At 47.6% G+C, this 19,882-nt stretch overlaps 1 protein-coding gene across 1 annotated transcript in view; it reads left to right on the forward strand.

Annotated features, from left to right (window-relative positions):
* The first annotated feature begins 2,748 nt into the window (after positions 1-2,748).
* DDAH1 (dimethylarginine dimethylaminohydrolase 1) overlaps positions 2,749-19,882 on the forward strand; it is a 50,108-nt gene continuing 32,974 nt past the window's right edge. Inside the window, exon 1 of the mRNA NM_001396492.1 lies at positions 2,749-3,105. Coding sequence (NP_001383421.1) covers positions 2,800-3,105 — 306 coding nt within the window. The 5' untranslated portion in view covers positions 2,749-2,799. The remainder of the gene's footprint in view (positions 3,106-19,882) is intronic.

The following is a 19,882-nucleotide window of genomic DNA, read 5'->3' on the forward strand; positions in this document are numbered from 1 at the left end:
TGCACCTTTTTATAAATCTGTGAAACTAGACGGGATTTTTTACTGTAGTAATTCTTTCTGTAACCGTGCTCTAAATAGATAGCGTTGTGTATTTCCAAAGTACATAATGTTCCTTGCATGCCTCTGTCCATACGACATTTCCCCTTCCTCTGGCCCTATCTCCCATGGCAGGGTGTGCAGGAGATGCTAGAGGTGGTCCTTGGCCAGCTTCCATGGGCCACCTGAGATCCAGTCAGTGGCAGTGCCTCCAGGGCAAACCATGTTGCCCTGTCATAGAAGTGCAGAATCATTTAGGTTGGGAAAGACCTCCAAGATCATTAGGTCCAACTCTCCACTAAACACTACAAGTCCACCACTAAGTCATGTCTTTAAATGCCTCATCCATGCTGCTCTTCAGTACTTCTGTGGAAGGGGGCTCCCAGCCTCCTGCACAGCCCATACCAAGGTCTCACCACCTCTCCATGAGGACCTTCTTCCCAGCATCCCACCTAAACCTCCCCTGGCACAACCTGAGGCTGTGTCATTCAATATGTGCATCAGGTGACTGCATGGCATATTTCTGTAAAGACTTAAAACTTGGAGCACATGTACTTACAAGGTATTTATGAAAGTCAAAAACTCTGTGCTGAGTAGAACTTTTCAATTCAATGGCTGCAAGAACAACCATTTTCAGCACTTTCTCAAGGAGGTACCCTAGCATGTTTTTAAACTGCAGAAAGATAGTAGCACTTCCTCTTCTGCCTAAAAGCCATGCTAACAAAGAAACAAACCAAAGACTGCCAATGGCCACATCCCAGGTCTGTAATGGGTAAAAGTAGGCTCTGGTGGCTGTGGAAGAACTGCACGTTACACTCCACAAGCTACTGAATGCTATATACCAGAGGCGGTATAATACCATCTGTAGCTGTTTCTCGAGAATTTCAAGCGTCCAAAATGATGGCAGTCCAATTGCCTGCCCATTTGTTTAAAGCGAATAATATTTGCACATTATTCAGTGAATCACCGTTATTCAAACAACTGCGCCTCAGCACGCTACATTAAGGCAGCCGTTACGGGGCGTGTGGAGAACGTGTGAGAAATGCAGATGAACATCAAGACAGCTGCCGTTTTAGAAGCACACTCTGATATTTCCTTCATGCTCTTCATTAATTGTATCCCAAAACTCCGAACACGTGCCTGTGTCCACAGAAGCACGGCTGAGGCAGCTTGCCTGGCTTTTGTCTGAGCACCGAAGGGGAGCATGGAGCTGTGTGTGGGCAATCTTCTCTAAGGTGCCCCTCTGTGACCGGGGGACACCTGCCGGTAAAAATGGCTGGAAGGAATGCCCATATTCCTCTCTTCCCATCTGCTCTGGTGAGGATTGATCGCTGAGGCACCTGGGAGGGCAGCGGCACTGTCCTCATCACCAGAGCTGGTGCTGGGGACATCTCCCACGGAGTGAGGTCTGGTGGAAAGCCAAAGTTGCTTCCATGCGGAGCCAGAGTTGTGGAGGGTCAGGTGAGGACTGCCCTCAGCCATGGCAGCCTTGAATCAGGCAGAGGCACAGGGAAAATCACCTGGGAGGAGGTAAGGGTTTCTTGTAGGAGGAGAGATGGGAAACCCGTATTGTCTCAGTCCCCAGCGCAAGATGGAGCAAGATGGTGGTGTCCCTACTAGCCAGTTTGCCCTGCAGAGGTAGAAACTTCAGTACCTTAAAGGAATGAAAGAATGTGACAAGCTCGCTTGGGAAACGGTTCTGTAGAAGCACAGAGGGTCATTTAGAATTGGCTGTGCTCATTTGTTCCAGACTGCATTTAGAAGTGCCTTCCTTCATGGGAGGTATTCCATGTGCAGTTAGGGACAAGCCACTGGCCCCAGAGGAGCAGGCCGCTGCGGGTGGGCGCCATGGGGCTGGCGGCCATGCCACACTGCCCACGCCAGGCTCGGGTGCAGAAGCATGGGGAGATGCAAGTGTCTGAATTTGGGGATGTGATTACGTGGTTATGGAGATCATTGTGCAGTTAGACTGGGAGATAGTGTTACAGAAATGACCTTACGCCCAAGTAACTGCTAGAACTCTTTGAAACAAAGCGAGGGCTTTGCCTCTGACAGGAACATTAAGGAAAAAAACATCGTGGCCTTCAGGCTGATAACCAGAATGACTACATCCCGCTTCTGGGACAGCTGGAGCTCTCTCCCACCGCCTCCCACATGCCGGGAGCTGCCCACAGCGTTGGCCAAGGGGCCGATGAGCGCAGGTGGTTACAGCTCTGAGGCTGTCTTCTACAGTGGGAGAGCAGCCCCAGGTCCGTACGGCAAACTGTGTGGTGCCGCCCGCTGCCCTCGCCTCCCGGCCCCAGCGAGGCACCCGCGCAGGTGGTGTCACGAGACACGCAGAGCCTTCGAAAGTCGATGCCCGCCCGTCGATGCGGTGACGCCCTAAGCCCCAACGCTGGGGAACCGGAGCAGCCCCAGCGCCCCGCCCGGAGACGACGCCCGGGACCGAGCTTCAGCTCCGACCGAGCCCCAGCGGCCCGCCGAGCGCACCCGGGAGCGACCCCCCAGGGCTGCGAGGGACCCGGCGCCGCCGCCCGCCGCCCAGGTAAGCGGCGCCCCGCGGGGGGCGGCCAATGGCGCGGTCCGGCCGCCTTCGCCAGCCAATGGGAGCGCGCTTGGCGGCGGCCCCATGGAAATGTGCCTGGTGGGGAGCCAATGGGGCGCGGCCGGGCCGCGGGCGGCGCTTTATCAGCTGCCGGGGCCGGCGGTGGCGGCAGCCGCGCGGAGCCGGGTCGCTCGGATCCTCCCGCGTCCCCGCGCAGCATGGCCGGGCTGGGCGGCGGCCCCGCCGCCTTCGGGCGCTGTACGCACGCCGTGGTGCGGGCGCTGCCCGAGTCGCTGTGCCGGCAGGCGTTGCGCAGCACGGCGGGCCCCGAGGTGGACTTCGCTCGCGCGGAGCGGGAGCATCAGCTGTACGTGGGCGTGCTACGGGGCAAGCTGGGGCTGCAGGTGCTGGAGCTGCCGGCTGACGAGAGCCTCCCCGACTGCGTCTTCGTGGAGGACGCGGCCGTAGTCTGCGAGGAGACGGCGCTGCTCACCCGCCCGGGCGCGCCCAGCCGCAGGAAGGAGGTACGGTACGGTGCGGTCGCGGTACGGTGCGGGTGCCCGAGCCCTGCCGGGGCGCGGTGGGAACCGCCCGTCCGTGCTGAGGCAGCACCGCGGGGCTGCTCCGGCCCGCAGGTGCCCGGAGTGCGGCCGTGGTCAGCGCCGGGCCGCCCCGCTGCGAGCCATGACTCATCTCGGCCCTTCGCGGCCGCGTGGGCTCCCGGCGGCGGAGCCGCGTCCTTCGCGTGGGTCATCGCGAAGCGGTGTGGGTGTGTGGCGGCGCCGCCGCCGCCCCGTTCGGCCCCGAACCCACCTTCGTGGCGTGCTGGGCTGCGGGCGGTGCCACAGGTGCCGGAGGGCCTCACCCGGCCGCCGCCCGGGGAACCGCTCCCCTGCGCTTGGACCGCGTGCCTGCAGCCCCTGCGTGGGCCCCGCGTGCTCAGCGGGTGCAGCTCCTCAGCCCGGCTCGGGTGGTCTCAGGGCTCGATGCGTTCTGCACACCTGTGAGGTGGTCTGGCGGGCAGCGAAGTGCCACCCATCCACGTCCTCGAGGAGCGGAGTAGGAAGTCAAGCAACTTGCCCACCTCCGGGCTGCAGGACTGCTGCGCTGGCTGCTTGCCTCCCTGCTGGCAGGTTTTGGGGTGACCCTTTGTCTGTCTCCGTGCTTGTTCCTGGGGTGCCGCTGCTGTGGCCTTGTGATTCGCAGCCACCCACTGGCACGCCTGGGGCCGAAGGGAGGTTTCCCTGGGCCAAAACGTAGTGTGTAATGGTCCATATGGCTCTGAGTCTTTGATGTGAAGCCCTAGTAATTCTAGTCATAAAGTTCACCTGGATTTTGTCCTACAGCAAGTCTGAGATATTGCACAGCTCTTACACATATGCTCTTCCTTGTGCATACACCTGTACCTGCTGCTTCAAACATACCTGAATGCTCTTAAGGGGAGCAGCACTACAGCCAAGTGTGCATGCCACGTGCTGATTCCAGGAGCTGTCAAGGCCCAAGGGGGCTAGTGCAGGTCCCTTGCTGTGAGTCTTCAGGAGAAACGTCTCCGTTATTGACTGCACTCTGTACTAACACAGAAGTGTCTCTATGGAGTGGTGTTGGCTCTGGCTGGATATGTTTGAGAGCCCCGAAGCGTTTGGGCAGTAAGGGGTGCTGGGTTTTGTTACGCAGCTGGTGGGAGCTGGGGCATGTGCAACCAGAGCACCAGCAGAATGCAAGAGGCAGCATTTCTTTGTCCACTTTGGAGTCTCATGTTCTGCCAACACAGAGGGAATACAAAGAGACAAGATAGAGCAGCAGAACTGAGTGTGCTAGTGGCTGTAACTTTGCTGTATCGTTTGAGGTGATGTAAGAAAATTAAACATATATAACAAGGAATAAGATGTTGCAGGGTACGCCTTTGTACAGGGAATCGAGTTGTTTTCTCTTCCCTTCAATGTCACTGGCTGTTCTGGTACAGCAGAGGTGGTGGACAAAGAACTCAAGGCTGCAGGAGTAATGGGGGAGAGCTTGTGGTGCCTGAGAGAGGTAGAAGGCTGCAGGGCCCTCGAGTGAAGCACCATTGAATGTAAGTGCCTGGTAGCATTAGCTTTCTCCTGAGGTTAATAGCAGCACGCTAAGCCACACATCAGTTTTATCTGGCTTATTGCAATTATTGATGTTGTAAAACAGTTTCTTTTTTCTCCCTTAACAAAAAAAATCAAGATCTGATCTTTACTATGTAATTCTAAATATGTTAAACTCTTTTAAATCATAATTAGATGTTGTTCCTTCAGCATCCACAAAAAAATTAAAAAGGATTGTGCTGGAGGGGATGCATATGGTACCAATTTATCATTGAATTACCCGGTTTATTGTCAGTTTGAGAATAACAGAAAATCTATTCTGCTTCTGCCCTTGTTTGTTGGCTTTTTGTTTGTTTCGTTTGGTTTTTTGCTTGGCCTGTGCCTGCTGGGGCTGATATGAGGCTCCTTATCGATAGCATTAACTACTTTCATGAAGTAGCAGTTCAGATGTGATAGGAAATAAAACTTGAACATACTAGATTTATAATAGAAACAGCAGAACAGATTTACTACTTTCTATGGGTGACTTGTCCAGGCACAGTCATAAATCAAGATAAGAGAAAAAGCTCTGAAGCATAATTTGAACCTTATTAGTTTTTTTGAATGATGGGGCAATTGCTCCCACGAGCTTTCAATGAGTTAAAAAAATAAAAATTTGAACAAATATCCTCTTAAAACTAACAATGCAGTGTAGTGCTTGTCTGAACATGTAACTTAATTATTTATAGCAGTTTGCTCTCTAGGGAGCACGGCTACAGCAGTGCTTTGTGGAGAGATGGAGAGAAGATGGCGGGCAGCAGCATGCCATACACATCAGGGCTGCCCTCCTGCTGAGGGAAGGCCTGGCTGACACCCATGTTGAGGACAGAGGAACACGGTGGGTCTGTGGGCAGCAGGCTGAACGTGAGCCTGCAGCATGTGCCCCTGGGGTAGAGGAGGCCTAAAGCATCCCAGGCTGTAGCAACGAGCAGAACCAGTAGGCTGAGGAAAGTGTTCTACTCAGCACTTGTTAGACAGCATTGATAGGTCATGTCCAATCTTGGTTCCTCTTCTTAGTGTAGGAGAGAGATCGACCAACAGAGCACAGTCATTGGAAAGCTGCTCAGGGGCTGAAGCACAGCCTGAGGCAACTAGACCTGCTCCACTTGGAGAAGAGGTGGCTTAGGGGGACTAAGGGTGACCCCCCTGTACCTACATGGATTATCAAGAACAGAGGCAGGGTGTTTCATCGTGTGGCAGGATGATGAGGCAGTGGGTGTAAATTGAAGCATGATGGTTTAATAGGATAGTAAGAAGGCTTTTCTTGCAGTGAGGACAGCCAAGCAGTGAAATGAGGGCCTGGAAAAGCTGCTCTGCCATCATCCTTGGAGGCTTTCAAGACCTGACTGGATAAAGCTCAGAGCAGCATGGTCTGTTCTCAGAGCTGGTCCTGCTTTGGGAGGAGGTTGGCTCCTGGTTTGATATGATTCTCTAGCAGTGGATCAAAGCACACAGCCTCATGAAACCAATTTCTGTGTGGTGCTTCTGGAGGACTTCACTGCTAGCCCAGCTGGTTTGGCCAGCCTGGTGTGAGTGTGCATGGGGCTGCTTTAGTGCCTTGTGCTTTAGTGCACACTGTCACTGGCTGTCAGAGGGGAGGAGTGTGGTTGCAATCCACATACAGTACCAGTTTCTCAAAGAGCAGTTTCTTATGCTTTTTATGTAACACAAGCATAACCCATGAATACTTCAAGAGAGCGGTTGACACACGCTTGGCTTAACCCAGTTAATATGAAGCCCGTCCACTGAGTACATGTTCCTGCCCTGAACCTCCCGCAGTGCAGGAGAGCTGCTCCAGCTGGTGCTGCAGCCAGGCAGGGCTTGCTTGTCCCTTTTACCTCCATGGGCTGCAGGCTACCTACTGCTCCTGTGGTAGGTTAATAGAAGGGCTTGTGTCCAGGCAGCTTGCCAACAAGCACGTGGTAGGTCAGGCTCTGTAGCCTGATCAGAGCAATGGAAGATGAAGGATGTGGGGACACTCACGGTGCATCCCAAAGACAGCAGCCTGGCTGAATATGCAGCTGGAGCAGTTCTGCTTTGGGTACATAATGCTTCCTGATAAGCTGCTTGCCAGATGCGTGAACTGAGCTGCTCTGTCTCCATCCTCCCTCATTTCATGTTGCCAAAAATCGTAATGCAATATTTAAGAACCGTTGCAGCGTGTTCTTTCACTGACTAGACTCCTTACTAAGAAGGCTTGTCATCAAATTACTGTAATGCTGTATGTAGCAGGAAAATTTCTGCAGCAATCTTTAATAGCACTGACTGGGCTTCCATGTTTTACAGATCTATTATCGGTTACCCCTCCAGCACCGTTGGATTCTTTACTGGGTGTCTGCTTGGAGAAAAATCAAATAGCTGTTGAGGCTGTTTGTTCTTGCTCTGAGTTATTGTAGGGTAGGAAAAAAAAGAGTTGAATTCAACTTGGTCATGTTCAGTGAGTACTGGGAAACAGCCCAGTATATACAATTTTTTTAGTAAAGTAGAAAAGTTGGTCATGCATTTAATGATTTGTTTGCAAGAAGTGGAAGCTTATTTCACAGCATTGTTTCTGTGCATCAACTTCTGGACTTATTTTAAAATTCATAGTTTCTGGGGAGTTTGGGATTTAGTAAAAAGGTAAAAGCTCTTAAAGTGAGCCAGAGATGGATGGCTAATGTGGATAAGCCGGTGTTTTGTTTAGCTATGTGCAGTCACCAACACGCTTGATGTTCGAGTTGAGTAACTCTAATGAAAACATTGTGATCAAGTTCCAGCACCTTTTGTTCAGGCAGTGTGTTCTCAATTGTTTGTTCTGCTGGTATAAGTTCTTCTTGTCACCTTCTGAACACACCAGAGTTAGATGTGTAGATGAGCCCTGATCAGCACATTGTGCTTACTGTCTAAGTTGTCTTAATGTGCTTGGGATAGCACAAACAGCACTTGCACCATTTTAGCGCTTATGCAGGCAGATGGAAATCCAAAAGCTCAGCAGAATAGACCCCCAGTAACATGGCTTCTTTTCAGCTGCTGTGTAGGCAAGGAAGAGTAGTTACTGCAGAAGTGATCATGGTGAGCAATTCCTCTGGTGGTGGTCAAGAAAGGAAATACCCACTCAAGAGTCTCTTTTTCTTCCCCAGAAAACCCCCTGGGGACAACCTGTGAAGCAGCATTGCTGCAGCATAGGAGAAGGGAAGACAAGGGTATGAGTAGCAACAGAATATGCTTATCAAGTGCTGCCATCTTAGCAAGCCTTGGAAGAGCCTCCTGGTTGCCCCTGGAGCATCTCTGGGTGGTTCTTCCTACATCTGCTTGCTTAGTGGCAGGGCTTTGGTCCAGAGCTTGAATGCTGGTGCCGACAGGGATGGTTCTCAGCCCAGGTGGCTGAGGCCTCTGAGAAAACAGCCTGCAAAGAAGCAGTCAGGTAGAAAAAGCTATCAGGGGTAAGAAGTTACATATTGCTCAGGTGGGTAAGGTTATATTGCTGTTGCTAAATAATAGACATCTCCTCTGTAGACCTAGATGGTTCTGTAGAATAATTGTTAATAGAAAAAGCTTAGCTCAGGAGAAACAGATTCAAGGCTCTGCTAGCTCCTGAACTTAATTAGGCCAAGGGGGTTTTATTTTATAGTACATACGAGTGCCCAAGAACCAGTATCTGCTGACTAATCATTTAAAGCAGCATTTCTCTGCACAACTGGAGAAGACCTGTCTCACTTCCATGGAGGATTAGTGCTTTCTGATCACCAGAGAGGCAAGAGGTAAATAAAACAAAATGAATACCACTTCCAATAATTCATAGTTCTGTAAACTATCGTAACAGATGCTGCAGGTCTTGTTCCTTTGCTCTGACCCCTTTGCATGCTTTTATTGCACCTCACTTGTGACGTTACTGATGAACTTTGGTGTTCTGCCTAGAAAGTTTGGCAGGAACATCAGGAGTACCTCTCTGCCATTGCTTGCTGCTTAAACCAGTTGGAGAGTAAATGTAATCAGAAACCTTATGTGGAAGATGCCAAAAGTAAATTAGAAGTGGTGCTCAGCACCCTTCTCTTCAGACTGTTTTTGCTTGAATATCTTTCCCGTTTTGCATGTGATCTTTTGGCCTCTTCTTTTCACCGTGTTCTCATTCTAACTTCAAAACCAGAGTGAAAGTGTAAAAGATACTGTCTTTGGTTGCCACAGCTATTTTTAGGTGTACTAAAAACAAATAGAGAGGTCCCAGTTGAATGTAGGCCTAGATGATTTTGCTGGATAGCCAGGTTTTAGTTGTCTCCTGTAGAGATACTGTATGGAGAACACTGGGAGTATATAATTGATGGAACCAAGTGTAATGATCTTCCTCAAAGTATATGTCACTTGGACGGGTGTGCTGGGGCAGTGCAGCTCTCTGCTGCTCATCATGGTGCACAGGAGGGAACCAAGTGGCTTTCATCAGAATTTATGTCAGTGCTTTCTTCAGTGTGCCTTATTAGCTTTCATGTCAGTGTCTTGGTGCTAGCATATATCTTAATTGAAAAGTAACCAGTAGAGAAGTTTTGTCTTAATATTAAAATCTCCTCTTTAATAGTACTTGAGGCAAGTTGGAAAACCATTTTGATGGTATCAGACAGACCAATGTCGGGGCCTACATAATTGAAGTCTCAGTAGAGGTGTGGAAGGAGTATTTTAGCCTCTTTAAGCGGCCTACTTCAAAAGCAGGTTGAATCGTTTCTGTGGCCCTGCCCTTCCATCTGCTTTGCGGTTGGAGCATTGCCTTTTGCTTTGGGGAGATTCTGCTTTGGTCACAGAGTTCACTGCTGATGTAGCTCTGACCCTATATTAATAGGGCTGACACTTTGGGTAAATGAGCCATGCCAAGAACTGCATTGTTTCATCTTCCATTTTGCTACTGTGATCACAGATTTAATGAAAATACTAGGAAGCAGCTTCTAGTCAAATCAATATAACTGGACTGTATTTGTTATAATTGGTTTCTATCTATAGAACTGTAAAACAGTCTCGCAGGACAGTCTAGGAGCAACTTGACTTTCATGCTTTTCTAACAGAGGCAGCATTTAGACTTTGTTATTAAATTGCTATATCTCAGCAATATCTGAAGTGCTGACTGAAACACTCAAAATAATTTGGCCTTTAAGTGCCTGTTTTTAATCTCCTCCGGACACCTATTATTATTTTGCAAGCCTGATGTCAGCTTTTGTACCTTTCTTAATCACTGCTCCTCTGGCTGTGATAAATAGTCCTTGGTGAGCTCACGGTTCAGCGCGAATGCTGAGTGCTTAAAGGTTCTGAACAACCTTAAGCATTTCCTTAGAATGAAAAGCACCTTTTCTGCTGTTCTGACTTAGACAGATGGCTTGGAGCTACCTCACTGCTTCCCCGAGAGAATTCTGACCAGACTGTCAAATGGAAGCTAAATCTTTCTCTTTGGCAACCACCTCACTTAAAGCATCATAAAAACTAGTTTAACCACAGTCGCTGCTGGAGTTCTGCTTTGGGGGTTTAAAGGTGGGTTTGTGCTATCCCCAGTGTAAGCTGCTTGATGGGTTTTTCAGAGTCCTGCTCTCCCTGCAGTCCTGCAGCACCCCACACCTCCTGTAAAGGAGGGCATTCATATGGAAGCTGCAGCGGACCTTATGGGAGGATCTGCCAGCCTCTCCTGAGAGAGGTGATGCATGCAGAGGAGCTGCTGCACAGGGGCTCTGCTGCTGTCTGCTGAGATGCTGTGCTACAGAGAGTGAGATCCCTGACTGAGCTTCCTGGGCTGCCCCAGTAGCACCATGCCAGGACACACACAGGAAGGGGTGCAGATCTCCATCTCCCTCTCTGCCTCTCACAATCTGCCCTTTGCAAATTCAGTTCCAGTTTGCTGGTAATGTGTGGAGCACTTGGACTGCAGCTCAGGTAGGTGCCTGTCGTTTTGATAAAGCTTGAAAAACTTTTGGCTAATTGTAAAACACTTACTGCCAGTGTAGCAGCATCCATGTGGCAAAGGTAAGAAGCTGTTGTTTGGTCAAGTGGGATTTTTGGGAGTAACAAATCGAGCTACCCTTTTAAAACAACTCAGCACTTCAAGTTGTCCTGCTTCGTGAGCTCCCTGGGGCGCACATCACATCAACAAGCATGGCTGGTCTAAAAAACTGACTTTTTAAATTAAGATAAGCACATCTTAATTTCTATCAGTAGAAATCTGTTACTGTTCCCTTACTGCTTTTTTTTGGACTGGTTCTGGACAGCTGGTGTGGTACTCAATCTTGGCTGCAGATGCAGCTTGCACTTGTTATTCCACTCATGAAGTATCCAGTGAGTTTAGTGGTACAAATTAGTCTAAGGACATGTTGTCAATGCTTCTGTGTTGTTCACTTTTCAGAGGATTTCTTGTCTTTGTCATAAGTCTCCTGGTAAGCAGTGCTGGGTCAGAAACACACGCTGGGCTTTTAGATGTCTAACCTGAAACGTGAGTCACCTGTACAAAGCAAGAATCTTCATTGCCCAGAAGTTATCCTAGAGCACAGCAATTTCTGTGTAGCAGTCATTGCTTTTGGAAGGCTTGCACGTGTCAGTGCCTGCAGAGAATGTGCTCCTATTATGAGAGTGATTATTAGGGCTGGCAACTTCTGATCATGAATTGGTTAAGCATTGTATTTAAGTACAGAGGCACATCTATTCAGTCAAGGTGCATGCTGTGAGAAAGCTTCACTGTTGGTCTGTGATCTGGTCAGCTTCGTTTCTGGGGTGAGAATGAGTGATGAGACCACAGCACCAGGTGACATCCTTTCTTGATACTTCTTTTGTAGTAGTATTAGTATTTCCTTTAAAGAAAACACATGAAACAAATGTAGTGTTTTATGGCTGAGATGTACTCAACTCAGGTCTTGCGTTCATCCAGGGCAGCTGATCACAAACAAGTTAGCTTGCTCTGTTACTGTTCTGTTACCTTGAGTCAACAGCAAAAACAAACACATACATCAAAAATAGCTTGTTTGAGACTTGCAGAATTAATTTTCACTTCGGTAGAAAGTCAGTGCTTGGCACTGTCTTTGAAAAATAATTGTGATAATTGGTTTCTGGAAGGGTTGCATGTGTTAATAGTAAAGGAGCTGGCTCTCTGCATCTGTCTCTGAATGCCAGCTGAAGTTCTCTGGCAAGATCAAATCCTCTTTCTCAGCTCAGCCCCAGCTGGCCACCAGCAAGCTGAAACAAGACCTGACACACAATTGGATGTTAATAGCAGTGTTGTGATATTTTTCTGGATTTGTCTTTTCTTCTCTGGAAAGAAGTGTAACATGAGAGCTGTCTTTTTTCCTCCCATGCCCCACACAGTGTTCTCCCTGGCCAGGAGTCCTGCATATACCTCCTTCTCTGCACTGCTGTGTGGTTGGTGTCCTTTGTGTTGCAGTCCAGCAGTTATGGAGATGACCACCTCCATGCAAACCCATGTGTTCAGCTTACTGGAAAAGTCAGTGGTTTAGAGATGGAGCCAGGCTTGTTGTGTGTCCAGAAATAGCAAGCTGGTTTTTTAAGTGTACTTTAAATGTTTAGCAGTAAATTCTAGAGGTGTACTCCTTGTAGAGGTGAGAGATGTTTACTAGTCCTACAGGAGATCATCTTCCAGATAATTTAAGTGATTTGGAGAGTTTCATCTACTCAGTTGTCTGAATGTGTGATATCTGTGATTGAAGCAGTAAGGATGATGGCTCTCAGGCATGCATTTCCTGTTCTTCCAGTGATGACTGCACAGCGAAGTGGAGCTGTGGCTACTGCTAGCCCACAGGCTCCCCTGAGGTTTAATGCTAGTTCTTGGCTCTTTAAAAGTCTCTAATGTGAGTACTAGTGCCTGTGTTCACAAAGTGTGGTGGGTAGAGCTGAAGTGAGCAGTGCTGTTGGGAGGCAAGTACAAAGTGTGTGAAGATACTGATGGAGAAAGATATGAATTGTATAACTATTTTTTCCAGATTTCCTTGGCTGCAGGGTGCTGCGTTAGGACATTCCTTCTTGGATGAGCACTGCTAAAGCTTTTTTAAAAACTGTATACATGCAGTATTACTAAAAGGTTTTTTTAAATGGATTTTAGATTAATTATTCACCTGGACCTGAAATGCTGATTGAAGTTCTAGCTGCCTATCTTGAAAACACAGCATAAGCAGAAAAGGTACAGGTGGGCAAGAAGATCTTGCTGCACACAGGGTTATGTGAAGGAAGGCTAATTAAATAAATGCCTTTGTCTAGAAAAGCTATTTTAGGCAAGAGAAGGGGAGAAATAGAAGAGCTCTGTATTGCAAATGGTACAGCGAAAACAAAATGGGAATCATAGCACAGAACTTGATGACATCCAGAGAAATACCCAGGCAGCAGACTCGAGCAGAAGGAAGTACTTTGTCATGCAGTGCACAACTGAGCTGTCAGCTTCATTGCCAGGATGCTGTGGGGTCCAAAAGTGCAGCTGGGTGCAAGTTTACAAAAGACATCCTTCAATAGCTGCTCAGCACTTTGATCCAGATGCAGTATCTGGCTTTGGAAATGTGTATGCTGCCTCTTACAATAAGCAAGGCAAAATTATACCAAGACAAAATCACTCTATACTTGTCCTCTCTTTGTTATTCTTTCCTTAAGCTGCCAGCGCTGACTGCTGTTGGAGTCAGGCTACTTGGATATCCAGGTCTCTGTGACCCACTTAAGCGGCTGATGTATTATGAATAAGCTGTAATACTGATAGCTCTTTAACAGCCTCATAATGAGTCACTCACTGTGATCCTGAAGGTCACAAGTGGTCCAAGAGGTGCACTTGGGGAGGCTCTTCTCGGCTGTGGACGTCTTGCCAGTGTTTCTGCCCTGCTGAGCTGTAGAAACCTTCATTCAGGCTTAATTAGGATGTCAGGTGGCATAATGTGGGCCATTTTGTAGCACCACAAATGGATGCTCTGAGGTCAGATGTTAATATTTTCTTCTCTGCTTCCATATATCTGTCCTAGCACAGAAACTAGAAAATGGAATGGCTCCACTATTAAGAAAAGCTGAGATATTTCATGTCAACAGTATGAAAGGATTTTTTTTTCCTTCCCCTAGCAAGTCAGATTAACCCTAAGAAACAGAGCACACTTTGTAACACAGATTTCTCATTGGGAAATGTTGTTTCTAGCTTTTCCACATCAGCTGTGAAAACATATTGCCATCCAAGCTTTGCAAAATGATTCTTAGAAAGGCCTAGCAATGAATACTTGGCATACAGAGGTTTGATGTATTGAGAGCCAGGCTTAGTGCTGTGGAAGAGAGTGTCCTTGAGGAGGTTTGGCAGAAAGGTGTTGTGCAAAGGGCGGTCTCTCGCAGCCCCTGAGGTCGACATTGTCGTAGGGAAGCTGATGGCTATTGATAATCTGCCAGTATTGACTGTGGAGATTATGGGCAGGCTTTCCTGAATAGCCTGGTGTAGACTGAGCCTGAAAATACCAGTACTGGTGGTATAAAACAGTTGTTTGGGGTGGTTTTTTGGAGCACAAGGAGCCTTTTGCAAGAGGTACTGCTCTTTTCTGCCCTTACACCCCTGCTTCATGGCTGATCAAATCACTAAATCTGCAAAACAGAGCTGCTGATCTTCGTTTGTCTGCATGCAGCAGGCATTTTCAGGTGGGTCTGAGTGGCAGACTGCCAGGAGTGGCATCCATCTTATCTGAGATAAGGCCACAAGCAGCCTGCAAACCCTTTCTGACAGCAGACCATCAGGCCTGGTGTGCATCACAGTGTCTCCACTGCCAGCTGTGAAATGCTTTTTACAGGAGCAGGACTAGAAGTGATGTGGCTGGCAATGGGTGGTAAGCATTTGTCTGTGGCCACATGTCCGAAAACTTCTCCTGGTTGTGAGTCCTTTGTATGGAAACCTGGTGTGAACCCATGACCTTGATGGCAGGTTTATGAAACGTAGGCTGCTTTAGCCTGGGGCTGGGTGGCTTGTAACCTGGCCCTGCTGGGCAGGGAGGGAGGGTTCAAGCTGCATCTCCTTCTGCTTTGGAGTTGATTGTTTTGGCTGCAGTTGCTCTCCCAGTGAGCTTGCCTGACCCAGTAACTGGAACTGCAGCTTCCCTTCAGTCCAGATTGCCATGGCACTGTTTCATAGTGATGCAGGATGACTGAAGAGGAGCAAAAGTAAATGCTGGGGAAGGTATGAAGAACAGTGCTACTATCCATGCTCTGAGTTTGCAGTACCAGTGGGGAAAAAAGTGCTCCTGTGACTGTCCTGCTCCCCCAGCTGTGAGCAGCTTCCATCTGGGGTGAGCATGTCCTCCCCCTCTCTGGGCTTGCTCTTTCTTGTTTAGGAAATATCAAAGCCATAACATGACTTGATCTTTCTTGTTCTCCCATACTTAAGGGAGACTCGCACAGCTCTCAGCAGACATGAGAAATGGCAGAAAGCTTTTGAGCAATGTTTTGAGCGCTCGCTCTATCCATGCTTGATTTTTAAGGACTAAAGTCACTACTTGTAATTCTACACCAGACTTCTCTGATTTTAACCTAATTTCCACTTTGCTGAGTTTCCTTACCACCCTTACAAGATTGCTGCACCCAACCAGAAGCTTAATGGGAGCTCCTGGAGGTCTGCAAGCCCTTCTAGCGGCCATCAGTACTCGTGGAACATCTTAAGAAATGGGTCTGTATTGCTCAGGGATGGAATGTAAACAAGGAGCAGTTAATAAAACAGTGTGTATGGCCTCACTGAGATTGTGTAAATACAAAGTCCTTGTCTAAAAATAGTGCCCTGCTTTGCATTCCTGAAAGCAAATTCACCCACATCATCACACGTGAGGTACTGTACTGGTAACAAACCCAACTTCTTGTCTATATGTGATGTTAACATTCAAGGAGCTCAGAAAAAAGACCTGTGTCTTGTTCTGTGACATAAGTATGTAAGTAGGGAGGGCTCAGTGCTGCAAGGTGCTGGTGCTTAACACGGAGCCTGTAGTTGCTTCCATCAGCTTAAAATGCTTAAACTCTTTCCTGCTTTGTCTGCTTACTTACCGTCTCTCTAAGCTGATCTCATGATCATGTTTTTCTGTAGTGGAAAGTCTGATGTAATGTAGCATTCGTCAAAATGACATGGTTTTAGCTTGAAAGTGTTTCTTAGCTGTAGATGTTGACTAGGAGATTTTTAAACTGTAGCACACAGCGCTTGTGAGCGTGGTTAGTAACACAATAGAACTTGCATGCATAATAACATAGTATGTAGTAATATTTAATATATCCTGCAATGAGTTTTATGGACAAGCCTAATCCATATGTACTACATACCTTTAAAGAACACTTAGTCTTTATGTCTTGTTTTCTATATGTTCCTCCAGGGATGGAAAAGCCCATCTCTTTGTTGATGCATAAAGCACCTGATGTGTCTCCCATGTGTGTTGCCTGCTTTAGTAATCAGATTTCCTGTAGGCTTGTTCCTTTGTACCAAGCAGTGGACAGACGCAGTCATGTAGCTTCTGGGGGACTACACCAGAGTCTGAGGGGGCTGCTGCTGCAAACCCCAGCTTTCCTTCAGAGGAAGAGCTCACACGCTGCCTGCTGCCAGGCATTACCCTCATCCCTGCACAGGCAGCAGTGTAGGTGATAACTCATAGATGAGATCAGCAGCGCTGTCTTTTTGAAAAGTGTTTTAACATGCCTGAATAACTGTTCATGCAGTGGAAAGCATCCTGCGACCCCCAGCCAAAGCCCGGAATGGGAAGTCCAGGCGCAGCATCTCAAAAGGCAGGGCCCTTTGCTTCTGAACCTAAACATGATTTAGAGGCCCAACCCAGCTTTAGGAGCTTGTATTGAGAATTTTTGGCTGCAGTTGCTAAACCAGTCCCTAAAACTTGAGCTGCCAGTGTGCTGGGAGTGCCCTTCACAAAGGCAGCCTCTCCAGTGTCCAGCATGCCTATCTTTTTTTCTTGCTGGAAGCGTGAGCATGCACTTAGGTTGACCTGGAAGGTGATGCTTAACATGCTGAGAGATGTTCCTGAGGGCATCTGTACATGGTCTGAGTTCTGCGTTTCCAGCAAGGCTTTTTCTGAAGCTGATCAGTTGGTGGGAACTGTATTGGCCCAGCAGTGATGCTTAGAAAGATGCTTCCTGAGGTGCAGATGTGGGCTGTAACAGTCTGCAAGTATTTGAAATATTTACTGAGCCATCAGTTGCACAGAAACAGCCTTGTCCAAGTGTGGTGCGGGCTTGCACTGTAATTCAAAGAGACTGGAAAATGTGGAAACCGGCTTCCTCATTCCCTCATGGGTTGCACATTAGGAATGTGCGTGAAAGATCTCTAGGTCTTGCTTGATGCTCCTACACAGTTCTCACCAACTAGGTCATCTTGATAGAAGTGCTTACTGGATGAACCAAAGGGCTCATGAAAACCCATTTCATTGTGCTGGGAGAACCGGAGTCATTTGTTCTTTCCATAACACTTTTATGCCTGTGGACTAAACTGCCCAGACATCCTGCTGTGGCAGTGTCTGACCAAGGTGTTTTCTGAGAAGCAAATTTCCTGGTGATACTTACAGCACCGTAGCTTCCAATGCAGCTCATCTCAGTGGAAGCCACCTAGACAGCCACTGTGGCAGAGAGAAGAGCTGAGTTATTTTAAAATTCTAGAAATTAAAAGTTTTCTTTACTCGCATTCCTGGGTCTTGGCCTGAAGGAGGGATGGGAGTGCCAAAATACCGCGAGAGCGTCTGTTGTTGCAGTATGTCTGGCTGAACCAGAAGCAGGAAATTCTTGTGAGAGCCTGTCTCATGAGATTGCCAGCCAGCTCCAAGGCTGGCCTGGTGCTTGTTGCTAGTGCAAAGTGGTGAGGTGGGGATGCAGCTGAGGGGAATATCTGAAGATGAGTAAAATGATAACTAAACAGCAAAGTGTGTGTACATGGGGGGGGAAGGCATTGGCTTTCTTTACGCTGAACATAAAGCAACAGAATGAATACACAAAGCAAACTTGCATCATTTTCCTTCTTGTAGGGGAGGAGGACATGGGGGAAGCTCACTGTGCTGGAACTGGGCTGGCTCTGCTCTGCTTTGGGGTCTCCCCACGGTTTGAAGGGGGTGAAACCCGGCCCCCCTGGTTCATAACACCCTTTTCTAAACTTGCCAGTTAAGGATTTTTCCTTAACCTGAGCTAGACTCTGCTCTAAAACTTTCCATTTTGTCTTGTGCAGAGCTGCCTGGGCAAAAGCAGAGATGCCCACACTGGAGGCAGGGAGCCGAGCATTAACCCCTGTCCAGCAGACTTATTCCACCTTGGCTCTGTTTCAAGACAGTTCTAAAAGCCGTATCCAGCCTGTGCTGCCGTTTTCAGCATTATCACTCCCGGTGGAGCTGTAACAGTGGGGAACTTTAAAGGGAAAGGACATAATGGAAACTGATTAGAAAAATGGGGAAAGTCTCGGGGTACAATAATGCTTTGCCCAAAGAAGGGAAGGGGGAGAGGGGGAGGCCTTAAAAGGCATGCATTCTGTCACAGCAGGGCAGGAAGTAGCTTTGGGAGAGTTTTTCTTTGGTCCATTCATAACTCGGTTTGTACCTCATTAATTTTCTGTTAGTGCTTTTTTTTTTCCTCCTGAAATCCGGGGTAGTTTATTCCCACTGAAGTCGATGTGAAGAGTCATTCAGCACCAAGTGCAATCTCTCTTGCGGATTAAACAAGAGAAGCTCCTGGTATTGCTCTCATCCAGGAGAGATGAGAAGCATGTTGAGGATGTGCTGATGATGCATGCTTTATTTACTCCATTTCCATGAAGCTACAGTGTGCTTCCTGGAGGTGCTTTTCTAAGGCTCTTGCACCTTTTTCCTTTAATAAACTGAACGTACAGTGATAACCTTTGTGAAACCAGCTGCAACCTTGCTACTGGCTGCACTGAGCCTTCTGGACTGTTTGAAACAGCTCATATATGACAGTCTCTGTGAAAGCTGCGTTGATTAAAACTTGCCCAGTTGTTTAAGATCTTAAAGATTTTTTTTTTCCTCTTTCAGTTATTCCCTGCTTACCTCACAGATTCATTTTGCTCACTTGTTCTGCTGTGCTAAAATTAGATTCCAGGTATTTTAAACTGTGCTTCGTTATATCCTTTAGGAAAGACAGCTGGGGTTTTGTCTTGCTGATGAAGCCTAATTTGAATGACTTTACTCATTAAGGCCATTTAATTAAAAATTCATTCTATGTAGTCCAGCAGTGAAAATGCAGAGGTATCCCCTGGGCATCCAGCTGCCAAAACAGGGGGATTAGCTACAGCAGATGGGGTGGGATGAAAATGCAGCAGGCAAGATCCCAGTTTGATACTGGGGGAAGATGGGAGGGATAGCAAGGGGCTAGAATGGGCTGTCTGTGTGTCTGGGCTGTCCAGACCAGGGCAGGTGTGTGTCTGCAGGTGAAGTCCATGGAGTGATACATCAGCTCTGAGTGGTAGTGCTGATCTTATCTGCCACAGGGTGTCCAGGTTCTGTGAAAGGATGGAGGGCACCAAGCCATGGCAATAGGCACCGGGTAGTCCAGGGCTGGAGGAAACTCAGAAACCCAGGGGGACTAAAATGAGGTATAGTTTGGATGCTGCTGAGTGTTGTCCAGAGTGGACATTTCTATTAGATAACATTAAGGAACTTTTACTTAGCTCTGATGGAATGTAATGTCACAGTGAAATAAGCTGAAAAATAAAATGCCTTATGTACTTATTTCCTGCTGAGCATCCACTGGAGAAACTGGCTCAGTGTGCACACAATTATGTTAAAGAAAGCTCTTTCAAAAACTGCCCAAAAAACACTGGAGCACCCAACTGACCAGGTTGTAGCTCTGACTTCTGTTTCACAGCAGAGATAAGAGCTGTGTATTGATTTATTTAACAAACATTTTTTTATTATTATTATTTTTGCTTGAAACAAGTGAATAGATTTGGTGTTTTTTGCTTGTATTTGTGGGAAGAGAAGAGATAAAAACTTTAGGCAAATCTCATGAGTCCAGAAAACATTCCAGGCTAAATTTGAAAAGTATTTTTGCATTCTTTCTGAAGTGCCTGTTTATCTTGTTTGCTCTGATTGGAAGAGGTTATCTTAAATGAACAAATAAACCATCAGAAAATCTAGCATCTCCACTCGGAGCCGCCAGGAGCCTGCTGAAAGCCACTGCTTGCTTTATTTCTGGTCTGAGTTTAGGTTCTGTTTTTGCTTCGTCAGGTAGTTTTCTGTTCGCAGACCAATGAAGT

The sequence above is a fragment of the Gallus gallus genome, chromosome 8, assembly GCF_016699485.2.
Source record: "Gallus gallus isolate bGalGal1 chromosome 8, bGalGal1.mat.broiler.GRCg7b, whole genome shotgun sequence".
NCBI classification, from domain to species: Eukaryota; Metazoa; Chordata; class Aves; order Galliformes; family Phasianidae; genus Gallus; species Gallus gallus.